Source organism: Clytia hemisphaerica, unplaced genomic scaffold (assembly GCF_902728285.1).
Source record: "Clytia hemisphaerica strain Z4C2 unplaced genomic scaffold, Clytia hemisphaerica genome assembly, whole genome shotgun sequence".
NCBI classification, from domain to species: Eukaryota; Metazoa; Cnidaria; class Hydrozoa; order Leptothecata; family Clytiidae; genus Clytia; species Clytia hemisphaerica.
In genome coordinates, this window is record NW_027103286.1 from 2,751,819 (window position 1) to 2,770,025 (window position 18,207).

Genomic DNA, 18,207 nt, shown 5'->3' on the forward strand with positions numbered 1-18,207 from the left:
CCGTATGCATCTGAAGCAAACATTTTTCATACCCGTTATTTGGGGGGTTGGAATTAAGCAAGGCTGTCAAATTTAGGACCACTCACGGTATACACTTACATAGTTCGCGATGTTCAGAAAATCTCAGAAAGGGGGGGTAAGAGAATTTTTTCTAGAAGGGGGAAGTTTTCAGAAAGGGGGGGTTCATCTAGAAAGTGGGGGGGGGTAAGAAAAAAAGAAAGTTATTTTCAATTTAGTGTATATATACCAGTTCTGGTTACACAGTCTGAAAGAAGTTCACTTTTACCTTTGATCAAAGCGTACACCACCAAATTCAGATTTCCTAATTATTTGCTTAATTTACACTGAATGTTCTTGCTTTTTCACCGGTAGAATTATGGTAGGATTTTAAAATTTTGAGGGGGGTAGCATCAAATTTTAAAAGGGGGAAGAACCTAGGGTAGGGGGGGTAGCTCTAGGGTAGGGGGGGTAGTGACCCCCTTCCAAACTATGTGTATTTCACATCATTATTGGAGTAATGTGGTATGCCTGATGTGGATCTATTTGTTTCTGCTTTGAACAAGCAACTTGACAAAATATGTCTCATGGAAGCAAGACCCAAGTGCTGTAGTAATAGTGTCCCTGCCAGCAATTTGGAGCACATTGAAAATGGGTCGATCCTTAAAAGGCTGAACTTTTGCCCGATATGGACTGGTCTGGACCGTTCCTGGCCGAATTTGGCTGATGTTGACCGATCTTGGTCAATCTAGGCCGATCTTAGCTGAGCCATGTTTCTAAATCTTTTCTCTAAACAAAGGCCGATCTAGACTGGTCCAAATCGGCCAAATTTGGCCAAGTCCGGTCTGAAAACAAACAAGCAACTCTTTTTCGTATGACGGCATCTTTTTGTTTACAATCTTGAGTACCTAAAAACTTTCGAATCTTTTTGTAAAGTGTTCGAATGAACTCCAGAGAACGTTCGAATGTTTTGAAAATTGTTAGATCAATCCTCGGACTGTGCTAAAAATGGTAGATTAGCTATGACAGATAATTTCGATGGTAGTTGTATGGAAGGAAGGCTCTTGAAAGAAAACCCTTTGTTTTATTGTCAATGATTACAGTGCCATTATCAATTTTGTTAGATCTGACATATTGATGTTTGTAAGTGCACTTTATAGTTTTGATTCCCATTCAACTCAAGAATCATATTCTAGTTTTCATGTTATTAGATGCTGTTTTAGAGCTTTAGAGCTAGCCTGGTTAATTGAAAATAAGGACGCAGTTAAATACCTTGGAGTCACCCTAGACACTCATGAGCTCAGTTGACTTATGAGAAGCATACCCAAGAACAAATTAAAAAAGTAAAAAGTAAAAACTATAACTGCATGGATATACATTCAAATCAAGGAAAATAGACCTTTTCGCCTTTCCATCTGCCATATTGAATTGTATGCAAAAATTATGGTGGCTTAATTGTTGTGGTGAAATTCCCTATAGAAAGTATGCAAAACATATGCAAAAAGAAAGTATTAATAAAACTTACATGCATAATTGGCATTATATTTAAAAGTGTAATCTCAGCCCTGTGAATCCAGGTTGACATTCGGCAATGCCGACTTGAAAGCCGACGTAACTTGAGCTGAAGTCGGCTTTTATTTGCCGACGTAATTTACACTCTAGGTCGGCGTGCCGACAAAAGAAATGTTTTGGGTCGGCATGGCTGACCTAAAGAGGAAAAATATTATTTGTTAGGTTAATCTAATTGTGTTATCATTTGATTACACATGATAATCGAGCCTCATTCCATTCTCTTTATAAAACATTAAACTTAATAACACAATTATAGAGCAGCTGAATTTGTTAGTTCGTTAATTCTCTTCCTATTTTGTCTTTGCCGACCTAAACAAGCTACTTAGGACGGCTTTGCCGACCTAAAATGACCTCTAGGTCGGCAAAATTTTGCCCGCCTACGGCCGGTTTTGGTCGGCACTTTAGTGCCGATATGATTTTGTATAAATTCACAGGGCTGAATCTTGTAGAAGAAAGATTAAATTTGCTTCTTTTGAAAACTAGAAATGATCAAATTCGCTCATCTCTTAGAACAAACACTTCAAAAAAACCATAACATTAGACATTAACTAATCCTGAAAAATCACCTGCGAAGGTACAAAAAAAATCCTTATTCGGCTGATGGTAAATTATTCTCCTGGGAATAGAACCGCCAAACGATCAAATCAAAACATTGATCTGAACCTGCTGAATGTGTGACGTCATAATAACTGCCTTCAGTCTGATGATGTGTGTACTCAGTCTTGGTGGAATTTTTTGGTATGGTATGAAAACAGAATATGCAATGTCTTTAAGAACAAATTTCTAAAAGGCTTTTGTTGTTCTGTAAATATTTCTTTTTGGATAAAGAAATTCCACCTTTTATTGTTCTAATGATTATAATATTTCTTTATAAGATGCTTTGTTGTCTCTTTAATCTTTGTGTAAAGTTGCATATGTTTTGTATTCTTTCCAACTAAATCCAACCACGGCTTTTTTTGTCCTCTATTTTTGCATACAATTCAAGATGGCGGATGGAAAGGCGAAAAGGTCTATTGAAACTATGCTAACTAACTTTATAGAAAGCACTAGCCATCCCTCATTTGGACTAATGTTCTCAACTCTGGTCACCCCCTGGATGGAAATGTGGTCTTGTCCAGCAACTGGAAGAAGTTCAGAAATTGTTTTTACAATGGACCTTTTTTCAAAGAGGACGTCCTGTTGAATAATTATGTAGTCCAGCCATAAAAACAATGATAGAGCCATTCATAATTTACTGTATCATGCATATTGTAATAATTGTGCATGGTTTTATCATTGTTTTTCTGCTGGACTACATAATTATTCAACAGGGTGGCCTCTTTGAAAAAAGGTCTTTTGAGGGCTATGCAACATCTTCATTTGAATCATCCAACAACGATAGCTGTGTGCAGCGCATTGTGCTAGCAAATGCAATGCAATGATTTCATTTGAATAAATTCATCTTTTTTAAAGAAAGTTTTTGCAAACACACAAATTTTGAAAAAATGTACTCAATCAGGATTTAGCCCCCAGTTCATTATGTAAAAAATTAGGTCCCCCCTAGCTCAGTAGGTGGCCCCTGGCCAAAGACTATTTGTAGGTACCAGTTGCCCTGAGACCTTTTAACCCCCCCCCTGCGAGCAGGGGGGGTGAAGCCATGGGAGGTTCATGCCGTCTCACTAAAGCAAAACATTGCGGCCACGGAATTTCCCTGGATAAAAATTCTGGTCACCTGACCATCCGTGATTTTAGACCAATGAAAACGCTTCATTTCCCCGGATTAAAGTTGTGTCTACACTAACACGCGGGAAAGGGTTAGAAAAAGAGAGAAAAAGAGAGAAAAAACCAGGGGTCAAATTAGATTTTTCTCCCTTCTTGCGGCAAACATAAAAGACTTTATAAGGCCATTAATTTAAGAAAGGGGTGTTATATCATAAATAGATTATGTAAGTAAGTGATATTTTAAGTAACAAGTTCATTAACAATTTTATTTTGAAGTTTCTTTTTAAAAACAAAACCCCCGTGCTACATGATAATCTTATTTTCTTAGGGGTCACTCACAAATCGATTTTAAAGGGGAATTAAAGTTTCAAAATTGTCAACAAATAAATTACAAATTCTAATAGAGCTCATTGAGACAATTTCAAATATATATGGTTTATAGGGCTTTACTCTTCTACATCCGGAATAAGAGTTGTTTGAAAATTCCCTTGCGTTGCTATGGATACGAAAAATGTGACGTAGCATACGCCCTGTGTTTCTCTTTTTTATAAGGGAAGAGTGGTGAATGATGATTTAAAATGCAGTTTTTGAGTTTCTTTTTACCGTTAGAAAGTTCACTGCACCTTTGGAATACTAACTAGACTCTCGTAGTATTATTTCTTCAACGTTTTGCTATAACTACTCTAAAAAAGATTAAATTCTTATGTTTTTTATCTCTTTTACAACCAAATAGAGTGTAACAGTAAGAATAGTTGGAGCACATGTGACGTCACAAAATCAACAGAGGGGGAGTTTTTCTCCATTGTAGAGTCAAAATTGTGAGAAATTAAAGATTGAATAACTCAATGAATAAAAGACATTATGAAGTGGTTCTTTTTTTGTTCGATCACATTTTTCTTCCTCTTTAATGTTTCGAAAAAAAATATCAGGGTTAATTCCAAACGTTAATTCCCCTTTAAGTTCAAATAACGTCATATATGACGTTTTGATAGCTAACACACCCACCCACCCCACATAACGTCACTCAAAAAAATTGGTACTTTGATTCTTTTTCTTCAGCCAAAGCGTCAAAACCAACTCATGCTCAACGCCATCACCATATTTTCGACTCGAGTGTTGCAACCAACCAACCAAACCAACGCGGCTTTTACCACTGGTTTCTAGACCCGACTTGCCCAGACTGATAAAGCCCGATGCTTGCCCAAAGTACTCGTTGCTTCCAGCTGGAGTGTGACGCGTGCAAAAAATGAAAATGTTTCGGCGGACAAATAGTTCCGTATTCTTTTTTCCGAGACTTCCGTATTCTTTTCCGCAGCTTTCCTTTTATTTGATAATTTTCGAGGTGCTCTTCGTCTAAGTCCAACAGTCAACAAAATACAAAATGCAGCGATCAAAGTCGAGCCGTCGTTAACAGGGGTCTGGTTTGTCTGGTTATGGTTTGACTGTTTGTTCTGTACTTTATATCATTTCACTTATATTTTTTAAGGTCTATCGCAATAATCGATGTTTTTTATAACCCATTCAAAGCGTCATCCTACCTTGACCCACCCACCCACAAACGTCATATGACGTTATTTGAACTTAAAATCGATTTGTGAGTGACCCCTTAACTTATGGACCCATTTGGAAGTCTTTGTAATACAGATCATTTGGCAGTGTAGTTGCAGCCTATACAAGAATTGGAATCTAAAGTCTGAAGTCGTAACTCCTTGCCAGTGACCCCGCAGAGAAATTTTTAGTTGGCAGACACTGACTTTTAGTTGGTTTGGAAATCGTATTGAAATACAAGCTCGATAATGAATCAACGAAGGATCGATACTCAAACTTTTTAAAGGCTGAATCTTCCATCGATCTCCTATCCGGATCGTTAAGTAATCCATCGATCACATATCGATCCGTCATCCAGCCGTTCCGATGATCGATCCTATCGAGCGCGGGCGTCTGGTGTAGAATATTACACCTGCATATTATACGAAAGCATCCAACGAGGACCTTTTTTTAAATATCTGTTTCCCAGACATAGTCTTCCTGGAAAATTTGATCTGTTGGCCGAATATTTCAAAAATCTGATTCCTAGAAATGAAGATCTGTTTCTCCGCAAAACCTAAATTTTTAATCTCAAAGTATCTTTCCTAGAAAATTTGATCTGTTTCCACAATTTTCAGAATTAAAATTTTGATCTGTTTTCCCAAATAGGATATCTGTTTCCCTCTCCTGGAAATTTTCATCTGTTTCCCTTTCTTTTTGTTATTGATATCTGTTTCCCCCATAAAGTCCAATCTGTTTCCAATGCAATATCATCTTTTTTGGAAGCAGATATATCTGTTTCCCAATTTATTATGTCATCTCCTAGAAATATTGATCTGTTTCTCTCTGATGACGTCATCAGCTGGAGCGGGGAAACAGATAGTTTTAAGGAAAAGGTCTCTCCTAGAAAATCGGATCTGTTTCCCCATTTTTCAAAAAAAGCTCTCTCCTGGAAAAGGAAGGGAAACAGATATTTCGGGGAAATGGGCTCGTTGGCTGCTTCTGATTATATATGGTTGGAAAGCTAAAAGAAAGCTCTAAATTACTCAAAAATAATCAATTTTATAGCTCAACTACACAAAGAACAATTGCTTGTCAAAGTGGACCTAAAATTGAAGATTTTCATGAGCGTCAAATAAAAAACAAGCAAACCCGGAATGGCTAACTGTGTGTCGCTTTTTTTTTAAAGAGGGTGTCATCTCATCTTAAGAAAGGGAATTCAAACTATGTTGAGTCAAGTAAATACCTTTGTCTCTTCTGCCATGATAACTTGCTATAGTTGATAATCTTTCAAATTTTAATAAATATGACAGGTAAATTTTTGTTTGGCTTTCAGTTTTGTTTTCGCCTTGTCGGAGCTTTGTGTTTATCCATCACCCGCCAAAACTGTACACGGGGTAAGAATAAATCACAGACCATATTCCTTGTCAAAATGTATCGGCGTTACAGATCGTCGAATAAGGTTTTCAAGTCTGTAATTTGTATTTACTAGCCTTGGTGAATTTTTCCCGTAACCCGGGTATTTTTCTACTTTCATCCGTTTCATCCAGTCAGTCAGCCGAGCGAGGCAGCAGTAGAGCGACCTGGAATGGAATGCACAATAATGAAGAATTATTCAAAGTCAAAAATGAAAAATTCGAAGTCTCTGTGAAGAGTTAACTCTTCCCCTTCCACCTAGAAGTTTTCATGCCAAAACCTTATTCTGCTTATTCGTGTCTGTGGATGTCAGCCTAGTTATTGCACTTTTTTGCCGGTACCGACAACCCCGTTTTCAAAAATTAGTCGTCGTGCCGAACGACAAAGTGTCATCAAATATTCCAGATTTAAGTAGTATTCCCAAAAATCACTTAAAGTATGATCAGAAAACCTGTAATTCGCCTAAAATTTAAACTAAATGGTCAATTTTGTGAAAAATAGTCAAATTTGTAAAATCTAGATCTTCATCCAGCATGCATTTCGGACACGAAAGTTACGGAACCGACAATTTAAAGTCCATGAGCGAGAAACAACAACAAGTCAACAGCCAAGCGGGTGCAAGTGAGCAGAACACAAAATATCGACGCTGGTCGCCTAAGATTACACAATATAACTAAAAACATGGCTCTTAGAATACTTGGCTCCACACTCAGGCAGGGTAAAACAATTGCCAAAGTTGCAAGGCTGTCCACATCTGCTGCTGCTCGAAAAGCTGTTCTCTCCGGTAGGTTATTTTAGATCCTTTATTTAGCTACTGTAGTTTCTTTGACACATGCATCATCATTTTTCTTTTTTGACCCCATTTCAAAGAGCCGAAAGGGTGGGAGTAAGTCTTAAATTTTTTTTTTTTTTTTTATTTGGTTAGGCTACCTTTCCTTTATTTTAACAAAATAAATATTTTCCAAATCCGGCAGGTCCAAAATGCATAAAACATAATGCATATTGCATAATGCATAATCCAGGCGTAGTTAATCGATTGCCCTTTATTTAGAGAAGGGGCGTTATTGAGGGGTTATTGAATGGTTTGCCTTTATGGAGGACATTATTAATTCGAAAGCGTGTGTTTATTCAAAGTAATACGATCGGTATGAGATTTAGCGAATTCCAGAAATTTTCTTTACTTCATTCATTAAATACCTTATCTTGGCCCTTTTTACGCCGGCCCTTATTAGCATTATTTTTGGGCTTGTTGGTGAAATAAGGGCCGGCGTAAAAAGGGCCAGTAATAGACCTTTTCGCCTTTCCATCCGCCATCTTGAATTGTATGCAAAAATAGAGGATCGAAAAAGCCGTGGTTGGATTTAGTTGGAAAATATGCAAAACCTATGCAAGTTTACACAAAGATTAAAAAGACAACAAAGCATCTAATATTATAATCATTAGAACAATAAAAGATGGAATTTCTTAATCCGAAAAGAAATATTTACAGAACAGCAATAGCCTTTTAGAAATTTGTTCTTAAAGACATTGCATATTCTGTTTTCATGCCATTAAAAAATTCCACCAAGACGGAGTACACACATCAAACTTTCAAAACACGCAAATTGAAAGCAGTAATTATGATGTCACACATTCAGCGGGTTCAGATCACCGACCTTTATATATCCCTGGACCAAGTTACTCAATCCCGGGCAAGCAAAATCTTTGATCAGAGTTTTTTTTAAATTGGTACCCTAATGGCGGCACTACTCAATAGCGGTGAAAATGCATCGAGAGCGCTAGATTTACTTTTCCTCAAATACTTTTGATGATGTAGCATTGTTAGACGTTAATTTTTAACATTGCAATGGCTTCTTCTCGGGTACCAATTCCAAAAAAACTCCGATCAAAGATGGCGAATATAGCTTTGTCCAGGGATATATAAAGGTCAGTGGTTCAGATCAATGTTTTGATTTGATTGTCTGACGGTTCTATTCCCAAGAGAGTTTACCGTCAGCCGAATAAGGATTATTTTTGTACCTTCGCAGGTGATTTTTCAGCTTGAGTTTATGTCTAATGTTATTAATCTTTCTTCTACAAGATTACACTTTAATATAATGCCAATTATGCATGTAAGTTTTATATTAATACTTTCTTTTTGCATATGTTTTGCATACTTTCTAACTCTAAGGGAATTTCACCACGGCAATTCGGCCACCATAATTTTTGCATACAATTCAATATGCCGGATGGAAAGGCGAAAAGGTCTATGTAGTCAATAGTCGGTGGTCACGATCGATATATAATTGATGACGATACGTGATCGAAGATGAGTAAATAATTGATAAGTAATCAATTGATAAGTAATCAATGCATGAACGATAAGTAATCGATGATTGTTAACAATCAATACATGATTGATAAGTAATCGATAGGTTGGAAATAATCGATCGCTGATCGATACTCAAGATTTTTTGAAGGTCTGATTACCTATTTACTTATTTATTTATCGATTACTCAAGATTATCGATCATATCAATTAACTACGCCTGGCATAATGCATAATATTTGAAAATTGTCAATTTTAGAGGCTATAATAAGGAGAATTTGAAAGATAATACTTTCAAAAAAACAAATGTACCAGAAAATAAAGGGTAGAAAGCTGTAAATTTCAATTTTGGATGATGAAGAAAATGCATGATCCACTGAAAATGCTTGTCGCCATTTTTATTTTTCATAGTTGTATTTTACAGAAAGTAGTATAGTGTAGAAAAAACACAAAAAATCTCCTCCGTATATTACTTTTCTAACTCAAAAACGTAAATTTTATAGCAAGATCTTTATTCTGGGTTTTCTCAGAGATCTTTTCGAACAATTGCTAATAAATTTCAATGGGTTTTCCTTCTTACAAAGCATTAACCATGTGAATGCTTTTTGTTAGATAAGCCAATATCCAGCAGTTAGTTACACTAGCGTCCCGCCGAAATGTGTATCAAAGATTAATGCTGCGAAAGCGCTATATCGTTTACTTGACTCACAAGCAAACAAATGCGCTGCAAAACTTCTTGAGGGATTCATGAAAAAATAACTCGGCGCTTTTTAATGAAATTAATATTTTCAAAACTTTGGTTGGTCGATATTCTGGCTGTTGCACGTTCGCAATCGGTCACTTAGTCTCATTTTAAGTTTTCAAGTTTTAATTAATTGTCTTGAACTTGAACTTGATTCAGGTAACTCTCATCCTTGTTGTTCAATTACATCCTGTAGATGACTGATGTTGATTTTTCTGAAAGCTTGATTTCCTAGTGTGACTAACTGTCCAGCCAATATAAATTAAAGAGCTTCGTGCAAAAGCTAGATCAAAGAAAATCAGAATAAAGACTTTGAATCTTTTTACATTCAAATGTTTAAAGTGTTTACCTTTTTTTTGAGAAAGAAGAAGGGGAAAACCTTCCTGATCTGTTGCATCTTCTTATTATTTATGCTGACGGAAAACCCTTTGATGTTATAATTCTAATGTTTTCTCTTTCGTTCGGATTCGAAAAGTAAATATCATGTCTGGGGAAATCCCTCCAGAATCCCTCTAATTGGAATGTTTTCTTAATAAAGAGGTTTTTGCGGTTTTAGCCTCTACAAAGGAGAGTTTTAAAAAATATAAATTTGTTCTGTAAATTACACGATACTATTATGCATTATGCAATATGCATTATGTTTTGTACCTGCCGTTTCCAAATCACATTGACAGTGAAAAACTTGAAAAACTCAGCATCCAAAAAATTTTGGGTCCCAAAAATCCATAATAGTAGCTTTAGGGCTTGTAAAATTTTTGTTAGGGGAGGTTTATCTAGTGATCCTCAGGAAATTATGAAATTGTCGAGTGCAGACGTCGAAAAAAAAATCCAAAATGGCTGCCGAGTGAACACTGACAAAAACTAAAGATCAAGAGTTTTCAATCGCCTACTAGAGTAGAGTCCCCTGCCCAGTTGGCGACCAGTTGGTGACCGAACGCCATTGAACCCAGAAAAGTCATACAATAACAAACCTCTGGAGAATTTCTTTTGGTAGTTATCTGCATTGACCTATTTCCCGTACTGTGTAATAATAATTCTAGAAAAGAACGAATAGAATCCGAAAGACAGTTGGGTGTTTAAGATAAAAACAGTAATTATTTCTCTTTTCGGCAATTATTGCCGAAAACAGCAATTTTTTTCAGCGATGAAATGCTGAATCAGCAGAAAAGAAAAAAAAATGAAAATTGCCTTTTTCAGCAATTATTGCCGAAATTCTGGAAAGAAAAGTTTATTTTATTATTGAACATATGGTATTTGACACCCTCGCGATAAGTAGGCCCACTGTGCCTCGTTTAGTTTTGTTTTCAACTGGTTTTTGTTGGAAATGCAGTTAGCAAAACAAGTCACATGTAAACAAACTTACAACGTGGGTTTTGTTATCTCTTTCCGGCTGTGTTTCGGCATCGATGCAGGATCTTTTTACATATTATTTTAGAACTTTTCATGTTATTGAGCAAAGAAAAATCGAAAAAAATCACTTTTAAAAATCTGAAAAACCTTTTTCTCGATGCAAATTTACAAGTTTCATCACCTCTGACATCTTTGCCCTTATAAGGACAACATATTTTGCTCATTCAGCATTTCATCGTCGAACAAATTGCCGTTTTCGGAAATAATTGCCGTTTTTATCTTAAACACCCAACTGAAAGATCCAACTTTGCACGGAAGGAAGCACACGAAAAAACCAGATTTTTCGAAAAAAATAAAAAATGGCTACCTGTGGACAAAAAAGTTTTGTAAGAAAAAACGCTTCAACTGCCACTTCAAAAAATACTTGTCCAAAAACGATGAGCATGTTAGAAAGCATTTCTATAAAAATCAGCTCAATACAGTTTTCTTCGTCTGAAATATTGATAAAAAAGTTGATGCAATCAGTTTCAAAATTAGACATCCAGTCTGCGACCAACGAAATCGAAAGCAAGAAAAAGAAGACTCTACATTGCGATCAAAACATTCCAGACGCGGAGAAAAAAAAGAAGACTTTACATTGCGATCAAAACATTCAAAGGGGTATGTCTGCGGTCTTCAACTTGACAGCTCCAATGTGAAGTTTCTAGCTCCGGATTGAAATAACAAAGGAAACCGGTATATTGAATCTCCGGGTAGACATAAAAAATTCCCGCATTTTTATCAAATGAAGACTCTCCATAGACCGCCACTTTCAAAACAAAACAAAAACAAACGTTAGAAAAAAATAGCGACTTGAAGAAAAACTCTGAAAAAACATGCCGAAGGGAAATGTATGTGAGCTATTTTAAAACAAAAGAACGAGTGCAAAGAAATTAAATACGGGAAAGGTTATGAGTTTTTTGTCATACTGATCAATTCATATGACCTAACCTGCAAGTAGAGCACTGATTTTCTCTTTTTAGCAATCAGTTGCAGACTGGTACGTCGGTCGGGAACTGGGCACTAGTACCGCTCGCTTCGAAAGTTTTTTATTCTAAGAATCTGATCGCCTCAAATAAAAAATCAAAACAAACACGAAGAGCATGTTAAAAGTTGTCTAACTGTTGGTTGAAAAGGATTTTCAAAAAAGTAAAAAGTAAGTGAAAAATTTGAATCAAAAAATTTTGGTCGCCAATTGGGCAGAATGAGACAGAGAAATGAAGTAAAATAAAAAGTAAACAAACCTTGAACCTTTTGTCTGTCAAAATAAAGAAAATATTCTAGCTCTAGTACCCGACGGTAACTTGCATCAGTGGAGGGAAACTTGCATACTCCTCAAATGAATGACCTGTCTGGTCATTAAAATGCAAAAAAATTCAAAACAAAATGGTAGAGTAGAGCTGCAAGCGGAGCTGTGTAGTTCATTTGTTTTGATGTAACCTCGTCAAATTATCGAAATGACTTGAAACTTTAAAGGGTTGTTTTCGAACCTATTTTTAATGTTTCCTGAAAGTTAGGGAGTTTACCAACAATTTTTCTAAAATATACGGCAAATTTCCAAAGATTTTTTTTTCATACCCTTTATTAAGAGGCTGTCTTCTTATAAATTTGAATTATAGAAAGATTCAAATAATTACTGTGTTTTATTGTGTGTTTTTTCATGCACTCCACCATAGCGAAGGCGCGAACAGCATTTCACAATTATAAGAATATCTTATGTGCTTAATTCTATTTGACTTTGAGAGCTTCATTGAAGATGAAAAAGTAGAAAGATAAAAAATGCACTGGTTAATTTTGTTTAAATAAGGTGTGTTCTGTCATTGCTGAAAGTTGGAGAAAATTCTATCGAGGCAGGAAATTTTTTACAGCCAATTAAAGGCACATTTTGCTTAATACTTACTATGTTTGCTATATCGTTTAGGCAAAAAATGGTAAATAAAGACGCAAACGTAATTTTTTTAAGAGTGCAGTTATGATTTTTTTGACTGTGGCCACATACAGCTGTATATGTACCACAAAACCCACAGGTACCTCAAAACCAACAATTTCATTTCAGGAGTTCTAGAAAAATCTAAAATGTTTTTATCAGCATAACTTTTTAAGATTATGTTGGCATATAGTTTCTTCATTGTTTAAAACAAAATTGAGCATTATTGGTTGGGTAAAAGTTTTTTATCATTTTTGATGTTTTTCAAAAAATGGTCAGATAAGTCACTTGCTATTGACTAACCTATCAATCTTTCATTTTCTATTTCCTCTAGGCATAAAACAAACATAGGAAAAAAGTCCTGTAAGCTGTAAGCAATGTGTTTATTTTAATTGCTCTCAAAAAATTCACTTGTCAAATGTTCCTTACTGTAAGATGTTATTGAGACATACAAGTGTCTAAGATGTTACAAGAAAGTCTATGAAAATGTTAGATTATACCGGGTGTGCCACAAATAAGTTACCCTCTTTGATTTGATATTGCAGGCAGTAGCAGAAAGATTTTTCAAAGATTGTTTCGGAATCATTCAGAGGAAAGCCAAACTTAAAATTTGGTTTTACTTCGTTGGCTCAAAGGTTATGTTCAAAAACCTAAAATGTCAATTCAAAAAAATGTCAAAAAAAGGCTAAAACAAGGGTATCAATTTATGAGAGAAAGGACTTCTTTCACCAAAACATTAAAGTACAAAGTCTTGCTCCTTGTAACACTCCTTATGTTTTCTTTATATCTATTTTTTTTATCTTTGACTTCTGTTTTCCCCTTGGGCATAAACAAGATGCAGAAGGCTTCAACCACCACAAAAGTTTCAGCATCTTTCCAAGAGTTTCTGAAAGTTTTCTGTGTGTGCATCATCGTTGAGAAAGGTGAAGAAAGAGAAAGTTTTGAGAAAAATGCCGCGTTTGAACTGTTGCAGCTCATTTTGATTCACCCTGTATTTACAGGGATGCTTAACCTTGTAAATAAGTGTTTATTACATAATGGAAATACATCTCCCTGCAATTCCTGATGCATAAAATCATTTTGTGTCTCTATTCATTACAATCAATTTAATACTCTAGTTTTTCACCTTTTTTGACATTTTTTAGAATTGACATTTGAGGTTTTTGAACATAACTTTTAAACCAATGAAGTAAAATCAAAAAGTAATAAACCAAATTTTAAGTTAGGCTTTCCCTCTGAATGATTCCGAAACAATCTTTGAAAAATCTCTTTTCTACTGCCTGCAATATCAAATCAAAGAGGGTAACTTATTTGTGGCACACCCGGTATATTCAGAATTTTTAGTCCAAGAAAAGTTGCAAACAAGACATAAGGTTTCTCAAAGCTTGTAATAATAACACCAAAAAAACAAAGGCTCTTGTCTTTAAAATTATACAAAACTAAAGGAAAGAAAAGACTTAAAAAATTTCTTATAAATATCTTTGACAGGATTTGATAAAAAAGGTAACCTCGAAACGATGCTTTCTTGGACAACCTACCACATAAACCGTAACTGATATTCTATGAAATAAACACGAATAAATTGATAAAAAATAGAAATAACTTATCTACATTGGAGCTCTAAGATAACACCACACAACAATCAGCAATGATGCCGTCATTAAAACATTCAAAACATACTCCAAGTCAAATTGCTATATACTGCATGTTCATCAAATGCAAATTCAAAGTATCTTTAGTCAGGGAGACAATCACACAAGTTTCAAAAAGGTTTAGAAAATCCACTCTGACCTCATGAATGCACGAACCAAACATTAAAAGACTGTAAAGGTTTTTAGGGTCACTGGCTAAACAATTCCATATTACATGTTCCAGAGGTGTTAGACAGGAGTACCCGTGAAGTCAAAGCTGGTCAAAGCTGTGAGTCCATTTTCAGACTCAAAAACAAAATAGCCTATTTTCTCGCTGGACTCACTTCCTGAAAAAATTTTTATAAATTTTGTTCCAAAAGTGAGTGTGACCACCGGTAAAAAAAGTGTTTTGATTGGTAGATTCTAATCAGCCTTTTTTTTTGGTGGGAAATTTGAAACTTTCAAATTATCAGCCCTGACCATGCTATTCATTTTGCCATCAGTAATAAAATAAGTTGGTCAGAGTTGGAGCTTAAAAACAAGCCCTTGTCTCCAATCTTACCTATGAGCTCTGATTCTTAGTTTGTTTAAACAATAAATATAGGAGTTAGAAACTGGGATCTGGCATGATTGTCATGTAATTTCCACATTGGTTGAAAGAAATTGAGGACGTCTTTTCCGAAATTATGTCTTTTTCTTTCTAATCTTAATTAAAAATTGTTGTTAAAGCTGGCTAAAGTTGAAAACCTGTGAAAATTATTCAAAAATTGCCTCAAGAATCGCACATTTACACCTATATTTTTTGGACCTACCGGGAGGTCCTTTAATTTGACCGTTGTCCGTTCGTCTGTTACAAGCTTTTCTCGGGATTGGCTCATTAGTTTTTTTTAATTTTTTGCACAATGATACAAAATAGCAATGCCTGAAAAGTGAAAGAGCCCGATTTTTGAAAAAAAATTTGGGGGGGGCAAATTTGGGCCAACAACTACCTAAAAATAAGGTTTTTTGGACTTTGTGCAAAATTGCTTCATTAGTTTTTCCTGATTTTTGGCAGAAAGATAGAGAGGAAGGTACCCTAAAATGTGGCTGAAGTAATTTTTCTCGGAAATTTTTTTTTCGTCGTAAAATACGGATTTTCGCAAATTTGGGCCAAAAACTACCTAAAAATAAGGTTTTTTGGACTTGGTGCAAAATTGCTTCATTAGTTTTTCCTGATTTTTGGCAGAAAGATAGAGAGCAAGGTACCCTAAAATGTGGCTGAAGTAATTTTTCTCGGAAATTTTTTTTTCGTCGTAAAATACGGATTTTCGTTTTTTGGGGAAATTCCCTTATGTCATTTTTAGGGAAAAAGAGCGTTTCTGGCGATTGGATCGATATTTTTTCTTAGTTTTTGTACTTTGATGTAATATGGTAATATTTAAAATCTGATGAAGTCCGATTTTCAAAAAATAATTTTTTGGGGCAAATTTGGGCCAAAATGTGCTAAAAATGGGGTTTTCTAGACTTTGTGTGAACTTGCTTCATTAGTTTTTTCAAATTTTTTGGACAAAGATAAAAGGCAAGTATCTCTAAAACGTAACTCAAGCTGTTTTTTCCGGGAAAGATTTTTTGGCTGTAAAAATCGGATTTTCTTATTTGGGGAAATTCCCTTTTGTCATATTTAGGGGAAATGAGCATTTTTCGAGATTGGCTTGTTATTCTTGCACTCACAGGGTTGCCACGTCTGCCGAAAATGTCTGGAATTTAGCAAAAGTCTGGAAAAGTCTGGAAATAGCATACCTGTCTGGAAAAAGTCTGGAAATAGAGAAACATACATACAGGGAATAACCTGTACTGTTAACTTTATTATCTTTGTTAAAGACAACCTTAGAATTTTGGTTTTTGCACGTTTTTTTACTTTGTCACTTATAAAAAAGTCTGGAAAATATTGGTGTTTTTTACCTAAAGTCTGGAAAAATTTGGCGATTTGAAGCAAAAATATCTGGAAAAAATTGAGGTTTTTGGGCAAAAGTCTGGAATTTTGAAAGTTTCCTACCCGTGGCAAGCCTGACTCAATTTAGTCACTCTATCTGATTCGACAGTGTTATTTTTGGCAGAGGTCGCTACTAAGCTGTAGGGACCAGTGCTAGGTGGATGGTAAGAAATAGCATTTGAAAAATAACTTTGTACCATGGTACTAGGTGTTGGTTTCCATCTTTTCAACGAGGACAAAACTGCTGTTTAGCTCGCATTCTAGTCACAGTCGTTGTTTTAATTTAAGTTGAAAATTCAAATTCTACATTGAATTCTCGCTAATTCGAACTTTCAAATCATTCAAATCTTTCTTGTTTTCAGAAACAATCCCGACTGATCTCGAACAAGCCACTGGTGTGGAACGAAAAGAATTAGAAGCGATTTTGGGAGGAAACCCAGTAAGTATCAGATTCGATTCTATTTTCCTGTTGGTAAAGAAAAATACGTAGTTATCAGGGTGGTTGATTGGTAGAGGAAACAAGAACATGTAGCCTCATTTGATTTGCCATTTTGCTGTGTGTTTTGTCCTTTGAAAAAAATGAGTTTAGCCTGATCTGCGTTCTGGTTTATTTGGGGAGTTTATTTCAAAATCTACTCGCTGACAGCTAGGCCTTAACCAATTAACATTCATAATATTTAATGATAAAGAAATGTCAGGACATTACTAATTTCCGAGCAGATTTTGATACTCAGTGCATGGCACGTCTTCACTTTAAATACCATGACTCCCAAAGAGAATCTGCCTATTTTTATCCAGATTTGGTATGAACATTAAATGAGTTTTTGAGCTTGGTGATTGGTTAGAGTATAACAATCGCATTAATATCAAACGTATGCGCAGAATGGATGATATATTGTTAGATAAGGTCATTACTGAAGTTTATATTTCCTTTCTCTCTTAGGATCCTTTTAACATGAACATTACGAAGGGAGCACCTGGAACACGTGACGCACCCACATTGGTTCCGTCTATGTACGAAGAAAGAATTATCGGCTGCGTTTGTAAGTTCTTAAAAGTTCTTTTAAGTCTTCTCAAAATTAGGTGGCCGCTTCATTTGTTTTCACTTTCTCAGCACCTTTTTATGCTGAATTAAAAAAAATTCAGAAATCTTCAATCTTTTCGATTATTCTTCCCGAAAATATAAACGAGGTATATGTATAACATAAACAGGTGCTTGGAAAACATTTTACAAGATCCGAGAAAATAAGATCACGATTTTCCTTTGACCTTCCTCTCATGTTTTCCTTTCAGGCGAAGAAGAAGCGACGACAATCGTTTGGATGGTACTCAAGAAAGGAGGTGCTCAACGTTGTAAATGTGGGAACTTCTTTCAATTAGTACCAGGAAAAGCTAATGCATTGGCTGACTAATAAAATCATTAATCAAATCAATGAACTACACCAAAATTATCTCACGTATACTGGCTGTCAATACCAACAAACCTGTACTTGCAATAATGAACTTGTTTATAAAATATACAAACCTAAAAAAATTCGAAAATTACACGTGCACAGAATTTCGTGAACTTTTTCCTTCTTTAAAATTTTTTTGAATATTGTTGATTTTTTTTTATGTTTCCCGTTATATTTGAATTGGCTAAAAAAATGGTGGTTTTAAATATTTTTTTATTAGCATGAACTTTTTAAAAGGAGGCTCTGAATGCAACTAGCTGAATACGAGTGGCGATCGAAATGTTTTTAATATTTTGTGGATGTGTAGTTTGATTTTAAAAAATAATAAAAAACCGAAAAAACTATTTGGTGCTTATTTACTTTCTGTTAAAAAGGTTTGATTTTGAAAGTTCTTTCAATCAAAAGTTTCGAACCTGTGTAATTGATATGGAAGCTTTTAAGTTCTAAACTATCTACATTTTCGAAGTCCAGCTTTTGAACATGATTTGAAAAAGATTTTCTGGAACTTTGTTTTCATAAAAAAATAAGACGTGTTTTGGCGTTTTTCGTTTCACAGGACCAATCCATTTTA

The 18,207-nt window shown here is 35.1% G+C and overlaps 2 protein-coding genes across 2 annotated transcripts in view; one reads left to right on the forward strand and one right to left on the reverse strand.

Annotated features, from left to right (window-relative positions):
• LOC136807162 (protein DEK-like) overlaps positions 1 to 6,202 on the reverse strand; it is a 22,073-nt gene extending 15,871 nt beyond the window's left edge. Inside the window, exon 1 of the mRNA XM_067063745.1 lies at positions 6,044 to 6,202. Coding sequence (XP_066919846.1) covers positions 6,044 to 6,061 — 18 coding nt within the window. The 5' untranslated portion in view covers positions 6,062 to 6,202. The remainder of the gene's footprint in view (positions 1 to 6,043) is intronic.
• A 554-nt stretch (positions 6,203 to 6,756) lies between these two features.
• On the forward strand, positions 6,757 to 17,980 carry LOC136807173 (cytochrome c oxidase subunit 5B, mitochondrial-like). Its single transcript, XM_067063757.1, has 4 exons — positions 6,757 to 6,997; positions 16,545 to 16,621; positions 17,126 to 17,225; positions 17,476 to 17,980. The coding sequence occupies exons 1-4, from the start codon at positions 6,895 to 6,897 to the stop codon at positions 17,592 to 17,594; spliced, it is 399 nt and encodes a 132-aa protein (XP_066919858.1). The 5' UTR covers positions 6,757 to 6,894; the 3' UTR covers positions 17,595 to 17,980.
• Positions 17,981 to 18,207: the final 227 nt, after the last annotated feature.

Bases quoted from the DNA above. Each gene is read 5' to 3' on its own strand.
- LOC136807173 (XM_067063757.1), top strand. From the start codon at position 6,895: ATGGCTCTTAGAATACTTGGCTCCACACTCAGGCAGGGTAAAACAATT. The intron at 6,998-16,544 runs GTAGGTTATTTT...TCTTGTTTTCAG, and splicing joins TCGAAAAGCTGTTCTCTCCG to AAACAATCCCGACTGATCTC. The intron at 16,622-17,125 runs GTAAGTATCAGA...TTTCTCTCTTAG, and splicing joins CGATTTTGGGAGGAAACCCA to GATCCTTTTAACATGAACAT.